Raw genomic sequence first — 27,424 nt, 5'->3', positions numbered from 1 at the left:
GTGGCATTAGTGTCTCCAGCGGAGTCTCAAAAGCAGATGGATGTTCACATGGAATAAGATGTGTGTCAGTGGGTCAGACATTACCCAGAATCCTCTGGGGCTTCGATGGCGAGGAACTCTGCAATGGTTCCTTCCTCTTCGGATGGACGGTTGCATTAGAGAAGTGAAAGGTCGCTCTGCAAAATCATCCAAACTAATGCTTTGGGTTAACTTAGGGTGAATCTCACAAAAACATGACCAGGGAACATTACACACCTAAAGAAAAAAGGAAAATATATATAATATTATATAATATTATATAATAGTTTATATTATAAAATGAATATCATAAAACGTTCAGATTGCATCCCAAAATAAAAAGGGAAAAATATATTTATAATATTATATTATATTATATTATATAATAATATAATATAATATAATATAATATAATATAATGTAATAATATAATAATGTTTATATTATAAAACGAATCTCGTAAAAGCATTCAGATTGCATCCCAAAATAAAAAGGGAAAATAAATTAATTTTACATAGTATAATGTAATATAATATGATAAAGTTTATTTTAATAAATAATATAAAATAACAATTCTGTTATTTAATAATATTTTTAAAAATATTATTATTAAATAATAATAATAGTATGATATATGTTTGTATTTAATAAAAAAAATTGGAAAATATATTCATACATTTATATTCATAAATAATCTAAAATTGTAATTGATTACATATTATTATTATTATAATTATTATTAAATGATGATAATAATAATATGTTTATATTATTTTTTTTTTAATTAATATATTAATTTGTTGTTTTTTTTTACTGGTTTTATGTTTTTTATTTGTTTGTTTATGTATGTATGTGCAAATTTATTCACAGATTCATTGATTTATTTATATTCATAATACACGATTTGAGGAATCAAAATCAAATGAGCTGTAGAATAATATACCTTATATTATATTTCCCAAAATAAAAAGGGAAAAATATATTTTTATATAGTATAATGTAATATAATATAATAAAGTTTATTTTAATAAATAATATAAAATAACAATTATTTAATATTTTTTTATATTATTATTAAATAATAATAATAGTATGATATATGTTTGTATTTAATCTTCTTATATATATATATAAATATTCATACACTTATTTATTTTTAATAAATAATTTAAAATTATAATTGATTACATATTATAATTATATTATTTTTATTTTTATTAAATGATGATAATAATATGTTATGTTAATTTGTTTTGTTTTTTACTGGTTTATGTTTTTTATTTGTTTGTTTATGTATGTATGTGCAAATTTATTCACAGATTCATTGCTTTATTTATATTGATAATGCGTGATTTAAGGAATCAAAATCAAGTGGGCTGTAGAATAATATACCTTATTATTGTGAAATCTTTCTCTAGCGAGATTCATCCGCTAGTTGATTTCAGCGTCAGGATGATGATAATAATGCATGTCATCTCAGGACAGGAACACTTGTTCAGGATTTAGTCTCTTCAAGCATGTATTTGGTGTATTTCATGTTTAAAGGCCGTCACCTGTGGAGATCGGCATCCGTTTGAGGCTGTTAATCTTTTATTATGCAAATCCTAATTGGACTGTTCAGATTCACTTCGGCCCAGTGACCCCGACGCAGGGGAGCTGAGACATTACCCAGAATTCCCTGCTTACCGATGCAAGCGCATACACACAGCGGGAGACACACACAACCTGTGCACAGCATGTTAATGCAACTGTTAGAGCAGAACTTCTCATTGATGTCCAGCTACGCCATCCATGGGCGAAAACCATAGCAGATAATATGGTTAGCAATGATAGAAAAGTACTTTTGATTCACCGGATGAATGTTTTGCATTTGCAGGGCTTTAATAATTTAGTTTTTGTGGGGCTGACAGAATGATTCTGGCATTTTAATGGATTAACATGAAGCCAATTTTCTTTCTGGATGGGTGACGTGAGATGTTTGTCCTTCCGCTGTCAGTCAGTCAGTCAATCAATCGACAGAGATGGGCGGTCTGGGATTTGGGAATGGAAGAAGACGCCTCACGCCTCAGCGATTCAGCACATAAATCTCAAGCGCTGTGTCTGAATATCGGCAGTTGAAGCTGTTAAGAAACATCTCATACACACTTTGCAATACCGTTCCTTTGTCTTTTTCTTCTAATATCATTTTAAATTCTTTAGATAAATTTTTTTTAAAAACTTGCTTTTTCAGAGAGACTCGAGTCGGGAGCATGCCTATGTTCCCACAGCCCTATGTTCCCACAGCCCTATGTTCCCACAGCCCTATGTTCCATCATTTCCAAGGTTGGTTTTTTTTCTTTCCAAAATTAGGCCCTGTGTTCCCACATTTCCTTTATCATCAATTTGCATCAGATTTTATCCCTATTTCTAACCCTAACCCTAACCCTACCCTTCATAGGGGACTTAGGCTTAATTAGTTAAATGCGATATAAAAATGACTTGACTTAGAGTTTCATTTTCAGAAAAATCTTTGAAATGAGAAAAATCTTGAGAGAACATAGGACTGTGGGAACATAGGGCTGTGGGAACATAGGGCCTAAATTTTCAGTAAAAAAAAAAATTCTTAGAAATGTGGGAACATAGGGCCGTGGGAACATAGGGCTGTGGGAACATAGGGATGACCCCCTCGAGTCAAACATGGAGATCAGGGGCCGTATTCACAAAGAATTTTAAGGCTAAAAGTAGCTCCTAACTGGCGAATTTAGGAGCAACTCCTAAAAATAATGGGCGTGTCACTCGTAACTTTAGGACTCCTAATTTTTTTGACTAAGTAATTCACGAAGCATTTTAGCCCTAAAAGTAGCACCTAAGCCTGGGACAGCTTAAAAGAAGTCGAGAGGACTCCTAACTCACTAAGACCTATTCACAAACCGCTTTTTGTGGCATTTCACGTTGCGATGTTTTGAAATGCGTATGCGGCGGCTACAGGAGCTTCCCATCGCGAGGGAACAATTTTGCATTGTAGGCATAACTAGGGATGCAATAACGGCACCAACAACAACCAAAACTAGGCTACTCATTGCATGTTGTAAACTAATTGTAACGTTTCATTGTGTATCAAATTTAAATGTTCTTCTCTTTGCAATCGTAGGCAGAGGCACATAGTGACAGATTAATTCAATAATGGTGCAAAGATAATGCATCAATCCATTTGTTTCATTAGGCTACTAGGCTATTTGTTTTGCCTTACTCTTTATTCATTTAGGATATTTATTCAGTTATTCATCATCTTCCGTCCTTCGCACTACTTGTGTAGCGCACGCATTCTCAGACCTGTCACCTGTCACTCATCATCGTAGGGGAGGTGTTTGGAATCCTTCCCGCGTTACAATCATCAGCCAATCAAGGTGGTCACTTCAGTCAAGCTCGTGCATGAGTAATGACGTCATCCATAGCAACGAAGACTCACTCTTTGTTTAGGAGTTGTCATTTTTCTTTACTAAGAGTAGGTCTGAAAGGTGTTGTGAATAACTTTTATGAGAAAACTCCTAGCTAAAATCTTTTAGTGCGATTTAGGAGTACTCCTAGTGGTAAGATAAAATGCTTTGTGAATACGGCCCCTGGATGTTATAGAGACGCTATATCGACTTAGCATTACGTGAATTATTTATTATTATTATTTCGGTAGAGCAATTAATAATAATTAATAAAGCGAAATGATGGATCTGAAAACAAATGCTCTGACTTTATAACTAGGCTAATGGTTTTTCTCATGTTCATGTTAACAACATCTTAAAACGTGCTAACAGTATGTTAAATCATGCTAAACCACGCTAGCAACATGTTAATTCATTTTAGCAATGTGTTAAAAATGCTAGCAACATGAATAATCGTTTTAACAACTTGTTAAACATGTTTTGCAATATGCTAATTCATGCTAGCAATGTGTTAATGAATGCTAGCAATGTTAATTAATGGTAGCAACATCCTAAAACATGTTAACAATGTTAAATCACATTGGCAACATGCAAATTTATGCAAGAAACTTGTTTAAACATGTAAGCATCATGTTAGCAATGTGTTAAATCATGTTAGCAATGCTAATTCATGGTAGCAACATCCTATAAAATACTAGCAGTATGTTAAATTATGTTCGCAACATGCACATTTCATGCTAGCCACATGCTAAACCATGCTAGCAACATGTTAAATCATGTTAACAATGTGTTTAAAATGCTAGCAAAATGCTTAATCATGTTAGCAATTTGCTAAAACATGCTAGCATCATGCTAATTCATGCTAGCAATGTATCAAATCATGTTAGCAATGCTAATTAATGGTAGAAACATCCTAAAAATACTAGCAGTATGTTAAATCATGTTAGCAACATGCAAATTCATGCTAGCCACATGTTAAACCATGCTAGCAACATGTTAATTAATGCTAGTAACATGTTTAACCATGTTAGAAACTTGCTAAAACATGCTAGCATCATGCTAATCCATGCTAGCAATGCTAATTCACGGTAGCAACATCTTAAAACATTCTAGCAGTATGTTAAATACTGTTAGCAGTGTGTTAATTCACACTACTCACATTTTGTTAAGAAAGTGCAAAATCTTAATGATTATTATGCAGTATTTGCCCATGCTGGAAGGATGGCAGTTAAAACTGGGAATTAATTTGAGCGGAGCAGATATCTGTAATTAGATTTGGAGAGACGATGAGTGCTCGTTTTCCCTGTCACTTCTGCCTTATCTTAAAATGCTAAATCATTTCATCATCTCGGTTGAGCAATTAATAATAATTAACAAAGAGAAATGATGGTGCAAAAAGCATGTGCAAACGAATGCCCTGACATGGCAAATGTGTTTCTCGTTTGATGTATGTGGAGCTGCTGAGGAAGCTTGATGCAAATTGTGAATCAGGTCTAATTGCTGACATTAGTTTGACATTCTTCTGGCATTTCCACCAAACGTTTCTGAAAAGGGGATATGAAATATCAGCCTATGCAGCTTCAGATTTGTGCATTTATTAGGAGTAAAGCTGTGAATAACAATCGAGTTCTCTAGGGTGAGCAAACGAACACTCGACCCGGCAACAATGCCTGACCTTCATTGAGCCAAACCTCCGTCCTCTGCACATTACGCTCAGTGTATCTGAACTCAGCATGGCCACTCCCTTCTGATTTCAATATTCATGTCTCGATTATCTTTATTCAACAATTGTGTGGATTCTGAAATGTCAGCAGTTTGAGACTATGTCCATCTCTGATGAAGCACCGCTTTGTTCCTTCTCTCAGCAGTTTTTGTGCATTTTAATGAACAGGATTTTAGCAATCTTTTGTGTTTTCCACCCATTCAGGCGTGAAAATCGATTAATATTGCGGAATTTGTTAGGCAAGCCAATTTGTCAGACTGCAGACTTTGCATCAATCTAGTTATTTATATTCTTAAAGATGCAACATATGACTTGAACAGTGCAATCCCAGAATGCAGTGCATGGAAGTCAGTGGAAAAATTTACAGTAGAAGCAGTGTGTTTTTTTTTTAAGTATCGCTGAGAAACTTTTATTAAAGTCTAAGTAAATGTTGTATATGGTTAGAAGATGGCTGTGTCTCATGTGACCTTGTTATTTGTACACGCTGTGACTATACAAATCAAAACATGTAAATAGGAAAATGTTGGTGTTATTTTGTCTCTTATTGGGAGCCGTATGCTAGCTGGAGCCGTTTACCTCCAGTCTTTGTGCTAAGCTAGGCTAGCGGTGGGTGCATCAGACAGAGATGAGAAGGGTATGTATGGACTTATCTAACTCTGGGGGATACGGTGAATAAGCTAAAGTTAAACAATATATTTTCTTGTAAGAGCGAGATGTTATGTCATTTAAACAATATATTTTCTCAGAATAATTAGATGCTATGTCGTTAAAATGTAAACTTCTCTTTAAAACGACATATTTTCTCGTAATAGCGAGATATGTTGTTCCAACTATGTATTTGAATGGCATTTAACATCATTTTAATGATAACACCTTGTTATTACAAGAAAATGTTTTAACGAAAAAATGTAGTTTTAACGTGAAAAATTAAAAATGTATTTTAACGACATAGCATCTCGTTATTACGATAATATATATAATTTAAATGACATTATATCTCGTTATTATGAGAAAAAAAATTTTTAACAAGAAAAAGTCACTTTCACGATATAGCGTCACTTTCACGATATAGCATCTCGTTATTACGAAAAAATTTAGTTTTCACGAGAACATTTTTATTTTAATGACATAGCATCTCGTTATTACGATAAAATATATAATTTAAATGACATAACAATCTCGTTATTATGAGAAAAAAATGTTTTAACGAGAAAAAGTCACTTTCACGATGTAGCATCTCGTTATTACGAAAAATGTAGTTTTAACGAGAACATTTTTATTTTAATGATATAGCATCTCATTATTACGATAAAATATATAATTTAAATGACATAAAATCTCGTTATTATGAGATTTTTTTTTTACGAGAATATTTTAATTTTAACGACATAGCATCTCATTACTAAAAAATATATAATTTAAACGACATATCTCGTTATTATGACATAATTAGGTGGTAAAAAAAAAATGTATGTGGCAGCAATGCACCACCATAGGTTTTAGTTTTGGTTAACTATAATAAGGTTGTCTACGTAGACAGCAAGGCAGCTCACTAGGTTTTGAAACACAATGAACAATCAGTTCATTTTTCAGTTGTCACTAAGTGGCCATTTCCTGCAGATAATCCAGTTTCTGACGACATCACATCCTGCCCCCGTGACCTCTCAATGTAAACCAACACTAACCATCGATAGTAATGTCCATCTTCAGCTAGTTAAAGCGTCTCTATGCCCTTACTGTATTACACGAGTCACTCAGGCTGTCAAACAGAAACTCCAAAAAGCAAACGCCACTGTTTCTATTCCTCAAATTGCAATCAGACTTGAGTTTCACTTGATGAATAACAAAACAAGCAAGTGATTGAATGAAGGACTAGATTATCACAGAGATGTGAGGGTGGAATATTTTAGCTTTTTTGATCACTCTGAATATGCTAACAACTGCTTAGCAAGTTCAAAGCAAGATTCATCTTAGCTAATATATAATGATACCATTCATTGGGCTCAGAAGGATTTTTTTAGGCTCTTGAAGTCTCTGCTCACTGAAGGTGATGATACACACTGGGCAATGTTGCCGTCAACGGGCAACCAGATGTGTATCATCACCCTGTGTATCATCACCTTTAAGGTTGCAATTATTTGATCAAAAATCAAGAGTAAAAATAGTAATTTTGTGAAATATTATGTTGGCTTGACAATCAACCTATTGGACTCCCGAACCAAATTCCCATAGACTTTCACTATTTAAGTTACCACAAAGCTTCCTTAATGCAATGTGCTAGCAACATGCTAACGTGTTAAAACATACTAGCAACATGCCAATTCATACTAGCACGATGTTAATTCATACTAGCACGATGTTAATTCATACTAGCACGATGTTAATTAATGCTAGCAATGTGTTAAAACATGTTAGCATTGTGTTAAATCATGGTAGCAATGCATTTAAACATCCGAGCAACATGCTCATTCATACTAGCACGATGTTAATTAATACTAGCACGATGTTAATTAATACTAGCAATGTGTTAAAACATGTTAGCATTATGCTAAATCATGGTAGCAATGCATTTAAACATCCTAGCAACATGTTCATTCATGTTAGCAATGTGCTAAAACATGCTAGCAAAGTTTTAAAACACACTAGCAAACTGTTAAAACATGTTTGCAAATTTGGGAATGCTTATTCATCTTAGCAACTTGATAAAAAGGCTTGCAACTTGCTCATTCATGCTAGCATGCTAATTCAATATACTAAAACATGCTACAAACATGTTAGCAAAATGCAAAATAAATCTGAGACATGTTTACAACAGGATCAAACTTACGAGCAACATGTTAAAACATGCTAGGAAGCTTATAAAACTTTCAAAAGGCTTTGTCAAACCATAGAGTTTGTCGTGACGAACTTACAATTTTAAATAACTGCTTTCTGTAATGAGTATAGCCTATAATTTATTCCTGTGATTAAAGCTGAATCTTCAGCATCATTACTCCAGTCTTCAGTGTCACATGATCCTTCAGAAATCATTCTAATATGAGGATTTGCTGCTCAAGAAAAATGTCTGATTATTCTTATTCTTGTCAATGTTAATATTTTTGTGGAAAATGTGATTCTTAAACAACAGAAAGTTCAATAGTTCAATAGAAATCTTTTGTTTCTCATTATAAATGTCTTTGCTGTCACTAGTTTTAACCCGTTAAATGTGCCCTTGCTGTACAAATAAATAAAACTTTGAACAGTAGTATATCAACCCTCTCATTATAGTGATGAATTTTGCATATGCAAGCACCACTGTATGCTCTATTTCTAGTGATATTCTACATCCTCTGACAGTTCGTTCTGTATTCTTTCTCTATTAGCAAGCGTTGCTGTTTTGCACATTTGACAGGTTGTTCTCGCTCAGCTTCGCTCACATGAAACGCGTCCATAGCCTTTCAACCTGACATGCCTTGTTTCCTCCAGTTCAAACACAACAACATTCATACTGTAGTTTCCACCTCATGGCATCTCATTAAAAAAAACACATGGTTATTATGTCTTATTTCTCACACAAGGCTAATGCACTGTTTAACAAAAGCAGATGAATCTGGATAAAGCAGCGCTTGTGACGCACGTTTAGACCGCTGAGGAAACACAGACCATAAACGCATGCTAAAAGATGATCTGGCCTCAGCTGTAAACATGCAAACTGACCGAATGTGAAACTGTGCAGGAGAAGGACTGCGGTCTCCATGGCGATGACCTTGTGCTGCTTTAATGACCTCTGAGATACCGGATGAATTACAGAAGGAGCTTCAGTCCACTCACGCTCGGATCTGATCTGTCTGACACGGGTGCCGTGGAAATCATTTAAAACTTCTTTTTTGTATTGCATTTTAATAAGAACAAGGCATAATTTACATACAGGAGTATATATAACCATACATGTCAGGGGGAAAAAACGAAGAAAGAAAGAGGAAAAAAAAGAAAAACTTGTGCCTATTAAACAGCTGTGTAGTTTTCCTTGCTTTTAAGTTTTTACATTTGGATATTGTTTCTAAATATATTTTAATATCAGTTATTAAAATATATTTTAATATATATTTATATTTAATATATATTATTATATATATATATTTCATATATATTATTATATATATATATTTCATTATATATATTAAATATATATATTACATTTATATATTATATATATTAAATATATATTATATATATTAAATATATATTATATATATTACATTTATATAGTATATATATTTTATATATATATATATATAAAAAATATAAAATATATTTTAATATTCATTGTTCAAAATTTGGCATTTTTTCATTCCATTTGACTTTATGAATAGGCTATAGTAAGAGCTAAATATAGTAAATCAAATATAAACAAAAGATCTTTATCATCATCAAATGAAAAAAAATATATAGCATAACATTAACTTCTTCAAAGTTAACAGGAATCATCGCTTTTCTTTATAGATAATTATTACTGAGTTCTTTCCAATATATATATTTTACTCCTAAAAAAGATGATTAATAGTCTCAGGGGAAATTTTACAAAAAAAACCCCACAAATATCTTCCATGTTCACTTTAAAACACTGTACCACGAGTGACTTTATGGGTAAAAAATGTAATATGTAGGCTACTATTCACTTTATTTGTGATGCAATACTTATGAGGCGTCGTCCAAATTTTACTCCAATCAAGACGTTTTTTTAAAATATAAAATCCAGTGAGTATAACAGCAAGTCTACACTTAGCTTGAAGAAGGGCATTCAAACCTCATTACGGATGCAAGCCTCAGTACGGGAGACCCGTGAAGTGACGGGAATACCTAATAAAACCCAGGAACTGTAAACAAGAGTGAGTCTCCTCGTGGGACTCTTATTTCTCCTCCCCCTCGTGACCCGGCTGACTCTGAACCAGACGCGGAGACTCAAACCAATAAGAGCCGCAAATTGGAGGAAATGGGATCTGAGATTGCATTTTTAGATATCTATTAAAATCGGGCATGGAGTGAGTTCATCTTTTTCACTGACCTGAACAGATGACAACATCAGTCATCTAGACTAGAGCCATGTCTACAGTAATAAAAACGTATTTTTTAAAATCAACATCAAACCAATATTGACAGTTCTTCTTTTTTTTATGGAATATTGCAGTATTTATTATAAACGATTTATCCGAGCACCACATAATTTGTTTAAATTCATGTTCCTCGTAATCGTGAATCTGAATAACTTCCCCTTGAGGGCGGGGCTCAACCTGTCACTCACATGAGATCAGCCAATAGCAAACCACAACCATCCAATCAATTCCCCACAGACAAAATCAAGCCCCGCCCACATTTGTTCTTGTTTGAGAAGCCGTTTCCCTCGATATACGTCACAATAGAGAAGAGCGTACAAGCGGTCATTTGTTAGCCTAATTTTAGCTTTACAAAATAGCTCGTTTATATTGCAAACTGGGATTTCTTAACGTATTATTTCAATTTATTGTCGTAATTATAAACATTTGTTTGTAGCACATATAGTTTTACCGTTTACTGAATTTTATTATTCTTAGGTATTTACCTACAGCGGCTAATGAACGGGAAGTCTTGCACATTCACAGAAAATAACTACTTTCCACGCTGCAAAATAATGGATATCAAAACAGAATATTTGCAAAATGTTGCTAATCGCTAAGCTCCGCCCCACTTTGTTACCGCCGCTAACTCAGGGTATGTTTACCCTTATGTTTGGCCATTCATTTACACGACAACGGTGCTACGGAATGAACTGCTAAACAAAATTAATTGGATATTATTCTTTTATGGGCTGGAATTAAGTTGCAAAGCATTTAAATCTGCTTCTCCTTTTCTTTAAAGTCTTTTAATAAGCTTTTAATGTTGTTTATATGTCTATGTGGTGTTTTTAATATGCTTTAAGACAAACCATGTGTTAATTCATAAGTCGAACACCATTGCTGAGTATTTTCTTCTGCAGTGAATCAAAGACAGTCTCAAAAACACAGTTTGGTGTTTCTGACGTCACAAACTACCTTGTAACCAATCAGATCAACGTGTGATCGCCAACCAGTGGATCTCTGAGCTGAGTGAGTGAGTGGAGGCGGGGCTCATTTGCATATTCATAGAACTGCGTATTCTAAATGAGGAAAGGGTGTCGAGTTACATTCAAGATATTTTAAGGCATGACTAATTTTTTTAAAGTAACAGGGGGACTTTACAGAAACTACAGGATTAAAAACTGGGGACACGGCAAATTTGAATCGAGATAAACACATTAAAGTCTTATTTGGTAGTGATTATAGCGGATAACATTAGTGTAAGTGAACATACACCATCCAAACACCCATTGACTTGCATTAGAAAAAAATTAAAATCTGATAATAGGCTATATTAGTAACGTTTCGGGTGAATTGAGATTTGATAATGGTGAACATTTGATGCTAATCTGAAATGCCGTGGCCATGCTGTGTTAAATTAAAGTGATTTATTGTAATGTTTGAACGATGTCATGCACCAGCATGCTGATAATGTGCCATTCACATTAGATTATTGTTTCTTTCCTAAGGGCAAACATGCATCATGACTTTACGATGAGTTAAAAACGCGCTTTGCCTCCATCTAGTGTCGCTTTGAAGAACTGCAGCTGGGCTTGTGAAAATGCAGCCGACATTTGAGAAATTTGTTTGTAATAAAACAGAATTTCCCTTAAAAAAAACATTACAGTTGTCGTATAATGTGTATCACAGTTAACAAAAATTACTCAATAGAAATTTTACAATTTTTACACATTTGTGTTAGATATAGTTGTTTGATTGACAGAGGTCTTTGTGACTTTTTGTATTTTTTATTTTATTTTTATTTTTTTGTCTGTGTGACTTCTTATATGGAGCCAGTGAAGACCTCTGACCACTTGTTGTTGTGTGTGTATGCTGTGTCTCTCACAGATAACGTGCTGGATGAATTCTCAGAGCTAATCTGTCACCTCCAAACGCAGCAGAGGAGAACCGAGAGCTGAGATAATAACAGTGTGTGTGTGTGTGTGTGTGTGTGTGTGTGTGTGTGTGTGTGTGTGTGTGTGTGTGTGTGTGTGTGTGTGTGTGTGTGTGTGTGTGTGTGTGTGTGTGTGTGTGTGTGTGTGTGTGTGTGTGTGTGTGTGTGTGTGTGTGTGTGTGTGTGTGATGTTGTTCAGTCATGCAGGAGAGTCAAGAGCTCCAGCCTCACCGTGGCATTTTACCGCTTTAGATTTTACAACAATTACGTAAATATCCTATTATGTGGAATCTAAAATAAAGCTTAATCGTTGAATTACACTTTACAATACCGAGCATAAAGGGCTTTTAAATATGAATGAAAGACGTTTTTACCCTGAGGAACATGTCCTGATGAGGGAATTGAGTTTTAAGTTGACTAATGTCAAGTCCCAAAGAGAGAGAGATTACTTTAGAAACCCAAGGGTCGTTTCCATGGTAAGGATAGTAATAAACTGAGAGAGAGAGATAGAGAGAGAGAGAGAGAGAGAGAGAGAGAGAGAGAGAGAGAGAGAGAGAGAGAGAGAGAGAGAGAGAGAGGGAGAGGGAGAGTATTATAAAAATAATTGTAATATAATTTATAAAAACTTTCTTAATTATATAATTTAATAAACTTGTATCAACTAAAAAAAAATATATATATATATATATATATATATATATATATAGTTAAATAATATTATAAAAACTAAAATAATATTTAACAATACATTAAAGTTATCATGTAAAATTATTTATAAATAATATTTTTATATATAATAAAATTTACCGTAAAAATAACATTTATAAAGTAGCATGAATAGATATATTTAATATCTTTCTAAAATAATAAATACATAAATAAAAATAAATAATTAAACAGTATTATAAAAAATACTATATAATGTAATATCTTATATAATAATATCATATAAAATGTAGAAATGATATAGAAATAGAATAGAAGTATTACTAAATGATATAAAAAAAATATTTTAATATAATTAATAACAAAAAAATAACATTTAAATGTTTTTAATTATATAATTTAATATACCCTATATATTTATCAAATATAAATACAAAATAGAATAAATATTATCAAATATTATTATAAACAACAAAAATAATATTTTACAATAAAATAATTTTTGATAAGACATAAAATAAAAATAACATTTATAAAAACTTTGATAAAATTATAAATATAATATGTTTTTTTCTTTATTTTTGAAAAAATAACCAATACAAAAATAAAATAAATAATTAAACAATATAATATAATATAATATAGTGTTGTTGTGAAGAGCTGTGTATGATGCGTCTTCAGCACATTTAGATGAGTAGGACAGCGCCACCTGGTGGAGGGTGTTATTATGTCTCTGTATTTTCTTCTCTTCTCATTCCGCTCCTTCCAATGATAGAGCAAGAATGCGGTTAGTGAGATTGTGCGCCTTCGCGGGGGTTCAGCGGGTCATCGGCGACTCAAATGACCTATAAACAAAACCCCATCGATATCTGAGAGTGTTGTGAGGAGAGATATGATGATGTCGAGCCCGGGGGCGCGCGACACAGCTCGCGCTTTACCGCAGTGGATGCGCATGTATTTCTACGGGATGCACGGAGTCACACTGGACATCCTTCTGTCCTCCGTGCGCCACTTCCAGGAACACAGCGACCTGCAGCTGCTGGGATTCTCCTCTCCGTACCTGTGCATCGCTCACTCCATCACGCATCTGCTCCTGGAGAAGGTGTACCTTCAGAAGAGAAGCTTCCACGGGCGCCCGCTCGTGTTCCACCTCGTCTTCTACCCGTCCCTGTACATCTGCCTGCAGATTTTAATCGGGAATCTGGTGACCTGCACGGAGAACATCAGGGTGGTCTCCATCACGCAGCTCGCTGTGCATTACATGCTCGCTTTATACTTCTCGAGCATCTTTCATAAAGGCGTCTTGCATCTGCAGTTTCAGAAAAACAGTGTGTTGTTGAGATCCTCGCGCGCGGACGGGTTACCCGGACTCCTGCGCTTCGTGTTCTTCGGGATGCATGGGTTTCTGGATGAGGTGGTCTTCACCTCTGTGTTTAATCTGTTCGAGAAGGAGGACCGAGTCTTGAAGGGTCACACATCCCTGTGGTCCTTCTTCATGTATGGAAGCTGCAGCTTCGTGGTGGAGAAGCTTTACCTCCACCTGCACTTCAGGAGAGGATGGAGAACCTGGAAGAGGCTTCCCATCTACGTCTGCTTCATCTACGCCTGGGAGTTCAGCTGGGGCTTCGCTCTCAGGCAGTTCGGCGCATGTTCCTGGGATTATTCCCATTATCCCCTTAATTTCATGGGACTGGTGACCTTGCTGTATCTTCCCGGATGGGTTTGTCTGAGTCTGTATCAAGACGTCTTGTCTAATGTTCTGATGAGGGTTGTGTGTGGTGATGGCGAGGACAAGGACAGATTGCATTCTGGACCAGGGAAGAAAGACATTTGATACTTAAATTAATATACAGTAGTCAACATTTGAAGTGGATCAAAGAAGTTCATCAAAGACTAGAACGGGTATTGTTCAAAATTCATGTATAACTTTGATGAAAGGTTTTGATCCAAATGTTGACTACTGTATATATATATATATAGGGGAGGCCAGGCTATAGTTGTCATTCCAGTGAATATCTTGAGAGTCAGTTTCTGTATAGACACACACCATAAAGCCCTTAATCTATCTGTTTAAACGGGGCATGTTGTCACACTGCATGGGGTAAGTTGACACAGTGTGAACCTGACTTCTATCAGGCGATCAATTTAAATAGTCAAATAATTGTGAAAAATCATGAAACCATAAAAATGTGTAAGCTAACATAGACAAATATATGGCTATATATAGTATATTATAAATTTTATAGTAATTAATAATTGTTATATTTTTTAAGTATAATATATATAGTATACATTTATAATTAAAATTAATAATAATAATAATAAGACAATTAATTATTTAAAATTACAACATTTTACATGACATAAAAATTTATAAAAAATGATAATGTTTAATTTTTTTGCTTGCAGGACAGAATTATCATATATATATATATATATATATATATATTAGGGCTGTGAAATCGATTAATCGCATCTTACATGAAAGTTACATGTGTGTGTGTGTGTGTGTGTGTGTGTGTGTGTGTGTGTGTGTGTGTGTGTGTGTGTGTGTGTGTGTGCAGACAGAAATGCACACATATAATATAAATATAAATATAAATATAAAAATATATACACTCAAACTTTTATGAAAGATGCGATTAATCGATCTGACAGCATGAGTTGTTGTTCTGAGACGCATGAGTTGTTGAAGTGTCTCGATTCTCTACACTCTATTTGAATGTTATTTAATTTTTAAATGTCATATGATATAATTTTTAAATGTTATATTAAAAAATTCACCTTAATTGCCATTTGAAATCTCAGCAAAGCCCAGGCTGTGCACACAAGGACAGAAACACACAGGTATAAATCGCTGGTTCTCAGGGGGACACTTGTACCAGCGAGACAGAGAAACCCTCAGAGAAACGTTTCCTCAGAGAAACAAGCGTAGCTGCATTAGCAGCGTTAATCCACCTTATGAACTGCCATTACACACACACACACACAGCAGGATTTCACAAATTACTACTTGGCTTTGATGGTTATTGAATATTGGACGTGTGTATGATTGTTTTACTGCATGATGGGATTTCTGAGGACGGTCTCCTCGTAACTGCACGCGTCAGGAGTTTTTGCATGTCGAGATTCAAGCATCTGATCGTGCAAACCGTAGCAAAAGTGATTGTGAGAGATAAACTGTGACTCCTTTAGCTTTAAACAAGACGAGAGCAACCGAGTGCCTTCATATGAACACTTTTAGGCAGCTGGACTAATTTAATCGAGACACTTTAGAAGAGTTGCATCCAAATGGAAACAAGTTCAGGCGTATCTCAGTGATATCACGACATTGAGATGAAGACGATATGTGGAAGAAAGAAAACACACAGTTTATAGAGATCTCTATGGCAGCTAAAGCCGGGCGTTTATTAACAAAAATACTGAGACTTTATTAAACATATGAGCACCGTATACACTGTGAATAACCACTGTGATCCCGTCATTTTGGGGATTTATGACTGAATTTATCCGTATATCTTGTGTTTTGCTCTTTGTGGAAAAAGATTCAAAGATAAACTGCCAAAGCTTAGAATAACTTCAGCCTCAAAACTCTGTGACTTTAGCAACTTTTTAGAAAAAAACCCAACAACATCCTGTGAGAGGAATAGACAGGCTTTCTTTGATCACAAGATTATTAAAATATTTCTCCTTCATGCATGTGGTCACTTGTTGATGTGAAGACTCTCGGCAGCTGCTCAAATGTACTGTTTTGTACTTTAAGAAAAAAAAAAGAAAAAAAAACTTTGTATAATTCCAGGAATGAGATGGTGATTATTATCATATTCATGTCTGTCTGTGTAATTGGCACTACAGCGAGATCATTTTCTGAATGTTAGTCTGAGTCTAGAATGATAGAAATCATTTAATGCACTTTTTAATTTTTTATTATTGTAGCACATCTTCATGGTTTCAGTTCCGTCTCTATGCACTCATTACACTGATCAAATTAAAGAGATGAAATATGACGTATGGTGTGTTTGATCTGTTGTCGCAGGAGAGATTTGGCTGTTACTGAAGGGACTTGAATACTTTCCATTTCTGACGTCAACAAACAAAACAGCCACTGTGTGATTCTCGTCCCCTGAGACTCAACAACACCCAACTGTAGGAGATGATCAACTCAATGGTTGTGATTGCGTCTGTATTCTGACCGAATGTCTCAATTTGTGAAGGGAATTGCTTGTTGCAATTTCAGACCTTAACGTGTTCAACTCTCTTTAGTGTGTAATGTTGCTGTTTGAGAGTGAAAAAGAGAGTTATTCTCTATATCAGTGTTTCTGAACTCCCTGAAACGCCTCCATTGTAGTCTTGAGTTTCTTCCGGGAACGAACACGTCACAATATTCCTCATTTAAATAATTCATACGCAGAATAAAGGGGCGGGGCCTGGTTGAGTTAGTTAGTAGTGTGTTGAAACTTGCGTCCCAATTCGCCTACTTATACTATGCCCTAAAAGTATGTCGTTTTTGTGAAGAAAAAGTACATACTTTTGAGTGTGTAGCAGAAGTGTAGGCAAGCTTTGGGACAAACTACTTCATCATAATCGCTCTGTCGCTTAGTTACGTGCTTCCTGTCAATCAGTCTTGTCACAGTTAAAATCCTCCACATTCAATTTCATTTCATTTCATTTCAGAGAGAAATGAAGCAGCACTTTGATCTGCCAGTCGTGGGTCTTTCATGCGGAGACTCTTCTCATGTGTTTGCAAAATGATGCATTTATAAGTTAATAACCAAACGTATCATTACAAAAATTCACAATGCTGTTGCAGATTAAATATAATGTGGATAACACTGAATACTGATTATTAATCTCTCAAACCCATTAATCTTAACCTCTCTTCTTAACAGTCAGACTTGCACATCCGCCATGTTTGTAGTTTTTTAACAACTAATGTTAAATATTCAAGAGCTCAACTAAAGCAAACACTGATCACCATAATGGTGACTCTTTCCTCCAGTGATTCTGCTTGTTAACAGCAGGTGTTCATCACTAATACTCAGTAATCACTCAGTTAATCACTTAATTATCTCATTAACTTTAACACTGCTTCAGTGACTCAAATAAACTCTGAGGAGGGTTAATTTAACGCTGGGAGTGCGCACGGATCTGCACTTCGGATTCTTACCGGAAAAAGTAGACCATCCGGGTATCTTTGGAATGTCAACATACTACGATTTGGGACTTTAATTCTAGTTTTGGATACTATTTAGGATGGAGAGTATGCAAATTGGGATGCAGCAGCGGTTATGTTAACGAGCGGGACATTTCCCAAACACGCTTGAAGGGAGCAACACACTGCTCCAGCCGACCAATCAGAGCACAGTGTACTTTTCAGAAGGAGGGGCTTCATAGAGACAGGAACTAAACAGAGCGTTACTGACAGACTGGGAAGAGAGGAGCTGCAACAATGGAGAATATGAGGAATATAAGCAACATTCAAGCATGAAAGCCTGTTCTAGAAGAGCCCAAAAACAAATGTAGGTCTTAGTAAAAGGGCGTAATATATAGCCTCTTTAACGCTGGGTTGCAATGCATCATTGTTAACATGTGACATTTTTCCTAAGACCAAAAGAAATGCATGGCTTGCATGGCATTCAAGGTTTGTCTAAGGACATTTTCTTAAGTAGAGCATAAAGCAGCAACTCTGCTTTAATCCGCTTTAGTGTTTAACAGGGCTTTACTAAATGCCCTCGCTCTTTCAGCCCGAGTTTAAAACATCTGCTGTTCATTAATGAGCAGTGTGCATGAATCCGTTTCTTCCCTAGTGAATCATTAGTAATTTGTTTAGAAATGACTTCAGTTTGTAATGAAAGGATGCTTTACGAAGTGTTTCTCCGAGGTGTCAAATGCAGCAGATGAGCATTTCTCACTCTAAACACAATATTTACATGTTTTATTTAAATGATATTCAGTGTGGCACACGCAGCTGCAGCTTTCTGTGCTCGTCTCACACTCGATCAGAAGTTGATAAGAGGAACTGTTATGTATTCATGTTACTCATTTACCAATGGTTTAAAGTAACCAACCCATCAATAACAAACATGGTTCTTCAGAAATGGTTTTAAAGGGTAAATCTTACAAAACCTTAATTTGATTTGAAGCAATTTTACCAACGTTTTTTTGCATTGTGCAATTAAGTTATTTTCTCCTAACTCTCATTTCTGCTATATAAACAAATAAATAAATAAATAAATACAAGTCTAATTGTCATATAATGTATTAATGTATAATTTTCAATGATATACATCATGATAACATTGCTGATTACTGTAAATGTTTAGTTTTTTTATCAACAAATGCAGTACAACAAGAAACTTCTGTAAATTTAAGTAAAGCAAATTTCGCTGTTTGGATTTAAATAGGAAAATGCTTAAGAGTCTATGATTGGATCATTATTGCAGTGAATATTATGTGCCCTATTTTAACGATCTGAAACGCATGTATCAAATGCGAAACGCAAGTAACTTTGTGGGCAGATCTCGGGCGCTGTTGCTATTATACCGGCGGGATAAATGACTCTTGCGCCCGACGCAAATCTAAAATGTGTTGGTCTGAAGTAGCTTCATTACTCATAGGTGTGGTTTGGGCGTAACGTGAAATAAACCAATCAGAACGTCATCTCACGTTCCCTTTAAGAGCAGGCGCGCTTGTTCCATGGCGGATTGCTATTATAACGGTGGATTTGCCAGACGCACGCCAGGAGCGGTTCACAGCCGAGGAGACCAACGTTCTCGTCAGGGCCGTAAAACACAGAGAAGTGACATTGGGGATGGAGAAACACACCCAAATTAGCTTCGGTTAAACAGGCGTATAATAATTTGGGTAAATGTGTATGCTAGATTTATGCCAATTTTTTCACATCTTCATGGACACCACAATGATTTCCCTCGTGTGGAATATTTTTCCTTGTAATTATGTATGGTTTGCAAAAATGTGAACTGCTGCGTCTGTGTAGATGAGAGAAGCAAAGTGTGTGTGCGTTGTGCACACGCTACATTATGGCCAAGCATGAGCCCTTAAAATAGCATCTGAATAACATGCGCCACTGACTTTAGACTAGGTTTCTCCTGGTCTGTGGCGGAATTGTTTTCTGAAACTGCAAAATAGCACCAGGGAACGTTTGCGCAGGAACACGCCTCCTCTTTTCGCTGAACGCGCCGGGAGCGCAAGTTCATTCCCTAATTTACCGACGTGCGTCTGTGGAGGGAAAAGTCCGCTGTGCGTCGGGTGCAAAATAGGAATGATACATGCGTCAGTGTACAAAGTCAATTGCGCTGGGTGCAAGATAGGGCCCTATGTTTTTAGCATTTTATATGTTTGGCAACAGTTCCTTAATTGAAGGAGTGTGTATCTTTTCATTTCTTAAACAACCATGTAAAGACACATCATGCATGGGATGTGCTGGAGGAGACTTTACAGAGTGCTGGACTCTTGCATTGCTAATACAAGATTTTGACCAAAAACGGATGCACCTCTTGATGGAAATAACATCATAACATTTATTTCAATGCCACTAGTGAACTCCAGCCAGAAACGTATTTTTCGTGTTCACACTCGTAACGTACAAGAGACTGAACGTGATTCAAGGCCCTGATATACTTACGGTAAAGTTATTCTTCCTTCTTCGCTTAGAAGTAAAAAGAAGTTGAAAATACCTTTGCAGCGATATACTTTTAACGAACATTCCGACGCCCTTGACGCTGCTGAGAGCGACGGTTAGATGAATATGTAAATATTCATTAATAACATACACACAATAATGACAGCGGTGAGAAAACAGCAGTTCAGAAAGCATCTGATCGTAGCGATGTGGAAATGTTTGCACCAGTTCTGGCATTCACCGGCATCATGTCGACAGATGAGCTATTAAAATGTTATGATATTATAAAGTATATTTGAGATTATATAGACTATAGATCTGGCTATGTGAGACTATAATGTGAATTAATCATGTTTATTTGCTTGACACATTGGCATTACAGTACAGAATGGCTTTTTCAACATTATCCTGAACATTGTATAAGCATTAATTTCATGTGTCATAAAACAGAAGAGAGAGTGTAAACGTCACATCCTTTTGATTCAGTACTTCACATAAAAATCAGTCTGCACATTATAGGAAGTTGGGGAAGGCCTCGTTTTTTAAGTTTCATTACAAGCTGTTCACACGTTGCCAATAAACAAGAGATTAAAGGGATACTCCACTTTTTTTGGAAATAGGCTCATTTTACAGCTCCGCCAGAGTTAAACAGTTGAGTCTTACCGTTTTCGAATCCATTCAGCCGATCTCCGGGTCTGGGGGTCCCACTTTTAGCATAGCTTAGCATCGATCATTGAATCGGACAGGACCATTAGCATCTCTCTCAAAAAAATGACCAAAGAGTTTTGATATTTTTCCTAATTAAAACTTGACTCTTCTGTAGTTACATCATGTACTAAGACCGACGGAAAATGAAAAGTTGCGATTTCCTAGGCTGATATGGCTAGGAACTATACTCTCATTCCTGCGTAATAATCAAGAAACTTTGCTGTCGTACCATGAGTCCAGCAGGCGTAATGATATGACGCAGGGCCTGAAATGGAAGTTACCGAGCTGGGGACTATTTTCAGGCGCTGCGTCAACTGCAGAAGAGTCAAGTTTTAAATAGGAAAAATATCGAAACTCTTTGGACATTTTTTTTGAGAGAGATGCTAATGGTCCTGTCCGATTCAATGATCTATGCTAAGCTATGCTAAAAGTGGGAACCCCAGACCCGGAGATCGGCTGAATGGATTCGAAAACGGTAAGACTCAACTGTTTAACTCTGGGGGAGCTGTAAAATGAGCCTATTTCCCCCCAAAAAGTGGAGTATCCCTTTAACACATAAACATTCTTACATAGTCTTAGCAAGCCACTACACAGCAAGCAATAGCCGTCATTTCACCGTCTCTGTTAACTATAGACCCGATATAGTCCGGCTATGAGGAACCCACTTCCAGCCAGAATAACCTTGAATTTGGTTACATGTCGTTTTTGCCAAAATAACTTGCGAGATGTATGATATTCCATCATGTAAGCAAAGTCAACAGTGATTACAAGGTGTCTGGTTTCATTTCATCTAATTGATGACTCGTCTATTCTTGGGATATGCTTAGACATCTATTAAATTTTCACTGACAGCCCAAATTTTGCCTTGTTTTAGGCTGTGTTTGGGCAGCTATTAGTCTTTCAAACACAAAAGTGCTTGCTGGGTGATTATCTAAACGTACTTTAGACTTTTTTGAGTCTGTAGTGCAGTTGTCGTGTGATTAAGTTTCAGTATTTTGTCACTGTGTTTTCATCACCCACGGCCCCCCAGAACCCCTGAAGACGAGCACAGAGGAAAGGTCATCCTGAAACTAAATCTCTTCTAATGTGCTCAGAATAATGGATCTGTAACCTCAGACCTTTTTAACCTCCGGCAGCGCTCCTAATGTCTTATCATTCGAGCTCTCGAACCGTGGGGTTCTCAGCGTTTAGCATCCGATATGCAGTCGAGCACATATTCCGTAACAAGAGCACATTTCAATCTTATCCTAAATCTGTTGTATGACACATATAAACCACCATAACCAGTCAGCCCTAGTTATCATACTGCAGAAAATAGGTCATGAGTCGGCGTTTTTTCTTTTTCCTTGTTTTGTCTGAGCAAAATCAGTTCTGGTTGTCCTAACATTGACACTTGAGTGATTAAAAACGTTTGTGTACTGTAAAAAAAAATATATATATATATATATATAATCAATAAATTGACAACATATTTTTTTACATTGCTTTAACACATCAAAATAACTTTTTTTATAAGTTATAAAATATTCAACAAATTTTTTAAGTCAGTTTAATGTAATCTAAGTTGAAATGACTTAAACATCCAAGTTGATTGTACTTAAAAAAAAAATGTAAGGCAGCAACTTTTATTTTTACAGTGTATTTTTTTATTTGTACTTTGCAGGATAGAAAATAATCAGGTGTGATTTGTGACTAAATGCTTTGAGAGATTATATTTTGTCTACCTTATTTAAAATACATAAATAGGCTACTTAAATCTTAAAACTGTAAAACTTTGATCAACAGGACTACTAAATACAGGTCTATATTAGGTGTTTTATAGCTAGGCTACCTAATTTTATATAAGTTTAAAGGGGGGAAACGTTGTGAACGAAGCCTTCTTGACATTCATACTGCACGTCTTCAAGGTATTTACATGTAATCTTAACCATAAGAGGGCGCCACACCTTATACATTTGTTTGAATTTGTGTAGAATGCAAACGAGTGGCTTAACTGCCTCTTTCTTTTATCCTGACCACATGATTCATGTTGACTTCATCAAACATTGAATCATCACTCTTGTTAGTTTATTAACTACTGATGAATATGATTGAAATTGTTGTTTGTGCCTTGTTGTAAGTTGTTACACTGTTTCCTTGGAAAAATAGAATGGTGGACATCGCCGCCCAGAGGACAAGAGGAGAATTACAGCCTGATAAACACTGAGGACGAACACTTTACTGGAGTGCTAGTGCTGACAACTCTAGGTAAATATTTAGACAGTGATGATGCTGTCAGCTGTGCAGGAAATGGGTTATCTGCCAAATATTCCTGCCACGTGACATCAGTATTTGCAGTGGTGGTGTCCCAATGCTCCTGACCGCGCCCTGCTTCGGGAATATGATGATGATGATGATGAAGGCTTGTTCAGTGCTGATTTCCGGCCATGTCTGAATGAGAGAATCCCATTTTAGTCCTAGGATGTTTAAAGATCCTAAGAAGAAATCAATTGTGAGATAAAGAGGACAACAAATATAAACTACGACCTACGAATTTCAACTTGAAAGTCATTGAGTCATGACCGAATGTCATAATTTTGACTTTTATCTCATAATTTTTTTTCCTTAACTTTATCATTTATAACTTTAATGTCAATTATTTAGTTATAGCCATAATTATGCAGTTAAAATGTTTTATATAAATCTTTTTTTTCATCCCATATTTTGATATAATGTCATATAATTGCGACATTATTCTTTTAACTGTTTGTCTTATAATTTCAACTTTGTCAACTTATGACTTTTATCTCATCATTTTGACTTTTTATCTCATCATTATGATGTAGTATGTTATAATTTGACGTAAAAAATAATAATTATTTTGTTAAAATTTTAATTTAAACTTTTTATGTCAAAATTCCGACTTTTATTTCACAGCTATGCCTTTAAGTTCACGATGAATTAGCAAAAAATGTATGAACGAAAATGGGCTTTCCATACATCTTTCTATATTCTCTCAATGTCACGGGTCTCCATCTTTCTCACTATTATGATTTTTCTTTGTTATATACTCAATTAGTTTTGTTCTGTGGGCATTCAGGGATTTCACTTGATGCGTTACTTCCTCCTGGCCTGTATGAACCAGCCGTGTGTGTGTGTTTGTGTGTGTGTGTGTGTGTGTGTGTGTGTGTGTGTGTGTGTGTGTGTGTGTGTGTGTGTGTGTGTGTGTGTGTGTGTGTGTGTGTGTGTGTGTGTGTGTGTGTGTGTGTGTGTGTGTGTGTGTGTGTCCTGAGGCCAGTGTTTTCAGGGCAAACACACAGCTGCTCTCTGACTCACACACACTCTGACTCTCCTCTTGTTAAACAGTCTGTAACATCAGCCTTACATCATCGGTGTCTTCAGCTTCCAGAAAAGCATGAAGTCTCCCGTTTCTCCGATCCTTTGTCCTCTTTTTTTTATTCTATTCCCCTTTAAGAGTTCCAGTAAAGCACCAGAGCAACACAACACACATTACATAACTCCAGCCGACTCCCTCTGAGATCTGCAGGAAAATACGTACAACTTTTTTTAGCCTTACAGGACCAGTTTAATCTGAGAAGGCCGGACTGATGCTGTTTAAATGGTGTATGATTTCTGAACGCAATATCTGCACAGTTATAGATATTGAATCTGGAGTAAAAACAGTCAGCAGAGAAGTGCATGTTCTCCAAAGCTCTGTTAACATGTCTGTTTCTTTACCGGTTTGATTTCTGAGTTATAATAGCATGCATTTCTGCTCGCAACACTTGAAAGCGGTGTGTGTGTGTGTGTGTGTGTGTGTGTGTGTGTGTGTGTGTGTGTGTGTGTGTGTGTGTGTGTGTGTGTGTGTGTGTGTGTGTGTGTGTGTGTGTGTGTGTGTGTGTGTGTGTGTGAGTGTGTGTGTGTGTGCATGTGTTGGACAGTAGACTGTGTGTAGAAACAGCTGGTCTTCATAAGCATACTTGCTGCATAATCTAATACTGCTGTAATTCAGATGAGCACATTCAGCTTTCTCTGGCCAAGACCGTCGGTAGTCAGCATTACACCGTAGAGAAAATATTGTGCTTGTCCAGAATCAGTCCGCAAACAGCACGAGGAAACATGCGAAGGCGAGGACGCAGAGAGACACAAATAGTACAAATGGAGATTTGCAAGGGAAACCAGAACCTAAAAAAGAGAAGATATATGTGAAAGGTTAAGAGTGTTAGATATCTGATACACTTATTATGATTTCCGATAAGGCGTTCATAAAATACTTTGCGTGATAAATGTCAGTGTGTTTGGTGTGTTAACAGCGAATGATTTGCTAGTGGTTTGATTTTGGCTGTGACCATTTTTTTTTAGGTTTATTTTTTTATTTTTTTATTTAATCTGTTTGTTGGCAGGTTTATTTATAGCCTGTTTAATATACAATACAACTTTACATGGACTAATGTACAGTTGTACAATGGCACACAGACACAATGAGGAGATTTATTTGGTCACAGAATGTAGTTGAGCTTATGAGTAGATTTGCCATTGTTTAGCTGTATAACGTTTGACCAGTAGGTGGCGCTATCAACAATTAGACCAGCTGGGGTCACTGTAGGTTTTTATGTTTGTTTTTTTTAGGTCAAATGCCATAGTTGTTATCATATATTTCAGAAAAATCATTCACAAACTCAGAAAAACAACAACAACTTACCGATAGTATAAATAATGCACCTTTTGTTTAGTCACTAATCACTGATTAGTCAGAGGAATGTGTAATTAGTAATCAGACAAAAGTCAAGCTACATTCCTCTGACTTTTTTTTGTATTGAATGTGTATTGTCATGACTTTTGTTTTGGCATATTCAGTTTTTTCCACTACTGACCTCTCTCTCTCTCTCTCTCTCTCTCTCTCTCTCTCTCTCTCTCTCTCTCTCTCTCTCTCTCTCTCTCACACTCTCTCTCTCTCTCTCTCTCTCTCTCTCATCTAACTGGTTTTTCAGGTTTCTGTCTATTTATCTCACAGCTCAACCATGTTTGGGAGTGACTACCTTCAAGCTGCGACTGGAAATACTCATAAGTGTTATCAGCAGCAAATATTTCCCCCACATCTTCTTACACACAAACATTCACAACATAGCTGACGAGTTTATGTAAATGACTCAATTCACCTATCATGTACATGAAGTCAAGATATGACCTAATACTAAAGAACAAGCCCATTGTATATGGGTTATTACATCAAATACTATATCCAAATCAGAGGCCATATCCACCTTTTGTTGTTCTTTGACATATTTAAGCAACACTGCTGATTAGACCAATAGTCAGGCCGTCAGTGCAAAGGGACAAATGAAGTTCAGATGGCTAATTTTAATTAGGAGCCATTGTTATTTTGACCTGTACTTTATGTGCCAAGTGACACATTCCTCCTCTGATTAACCTTACAACTTTGCTTTATTGTTGACAGTTATTTCCTCTTCTTTTATATATATATATATATATATTTTATACACACACACACACACACACACACACAGGCCTATACTTATACAAACATACATAAATACAAACACATATATATATATATATATATATATATATATATATATATATATATACACACACACATACACAGTATATATATACACACACACACACATATATATATACACACACACACACACACACACATAGGCCTATACTTATACAAACATACACATACACACACACACACACACATATATATATATATATATATATATATATATATATATAAACAAACAAAAAAGGGAGGAAAAATGTATACATATATATGCAAAAATTACATTAAATTAAAAAAATCACCCACTTCACTCCACGTCATGACTCCGCCCACACAGCGTTCCTCTCTGAAACTGCATTTTCATCATTGTCAATAATGCCTGCCCTTGATTGCTATATGTAAGGCTACAGCTGTCTAACACCAACAAATATTTGTACTTCAAGCGTTTAAATGCTGAAACCAGACTCTTTTACATTATACGCAGAGTAAACACGACCATATCCTACTATAGCGAGGGCGTCGTTCATGGTTATTTCATCGCTCACGCTGGCGTTGCCTGGTAACCTTCCCGGAGCGTCCAGTCACATTATTTATTCAATACTCACAAGCCACGCCCAATAAACGCTCTGATTCGCTTACTGACTAGCGCCCCCGTCCATCAGCCAATCAATTCGCTCTTCTTATTGAACGCCACGCCGTCTCATTAATATTCATAAGCTAAGCTTTCGCCATAG

At 35.7% G+C, this 27,424-nt stretch overlaps 1 protein-coding gene and 1 long non-coding RNA gene across 2 annotated transcripts in view; both read left to right on the top strand.

Moving 5' to 3' along the window:
* Positions 1-22,638, top strand: part of LOC309496763 — a 70,193-nt gene extending 47,555 nt beyond the window's left edge. Inside the window, exon 2 of the long non-coding RNA XR_014205229.1 lies at positions 21,836-22,638. This is a non-coding gene — a long non-coding RNA (uncharacterized lncRNA). The remainder of the gene's footprint in view (positions 1-21,835) is intronic.
* Positions 13,530-16,839, top strand: tmem229a (transmembrane protein 229A). The gene is made up of 2 exons (XM_082166839.1): positions 13,530-15,352; positions 15,393-16,839. The coding sequence occupies exon 1, from the start codon at positions 13,721-13,723 to the stop codon at positions 14,660-14,662; it is 942 nt and encodes a 313-aa protein (XP_082022965.1). The 5' UTR covers positions 13,530-13,720; the 3' UTR covers positions 14,663-15,352; positions 15,393-16,839.
* Positions 22,639-27,424: the final 4,786 nt, after the last annotated feature.

Source organism: Leuciscus leuciscus, assembly GCF_965113295.1.
Source record: "Leuciscus leuciscus genome assembly, chromosome: 4".
Taxonomy (NCBI): domain Eukaryota; kingdom Metazoa; phylum Chordata; class Actinopteri; order Cypriniformes; family Leuciscidae; genus Leuciscus; species Leuciscus leuciscus.
Note: the sequence above shows the minus strand (reverse complement) of the source record. Positions and strands in the feature narration are given on the sequence as shown.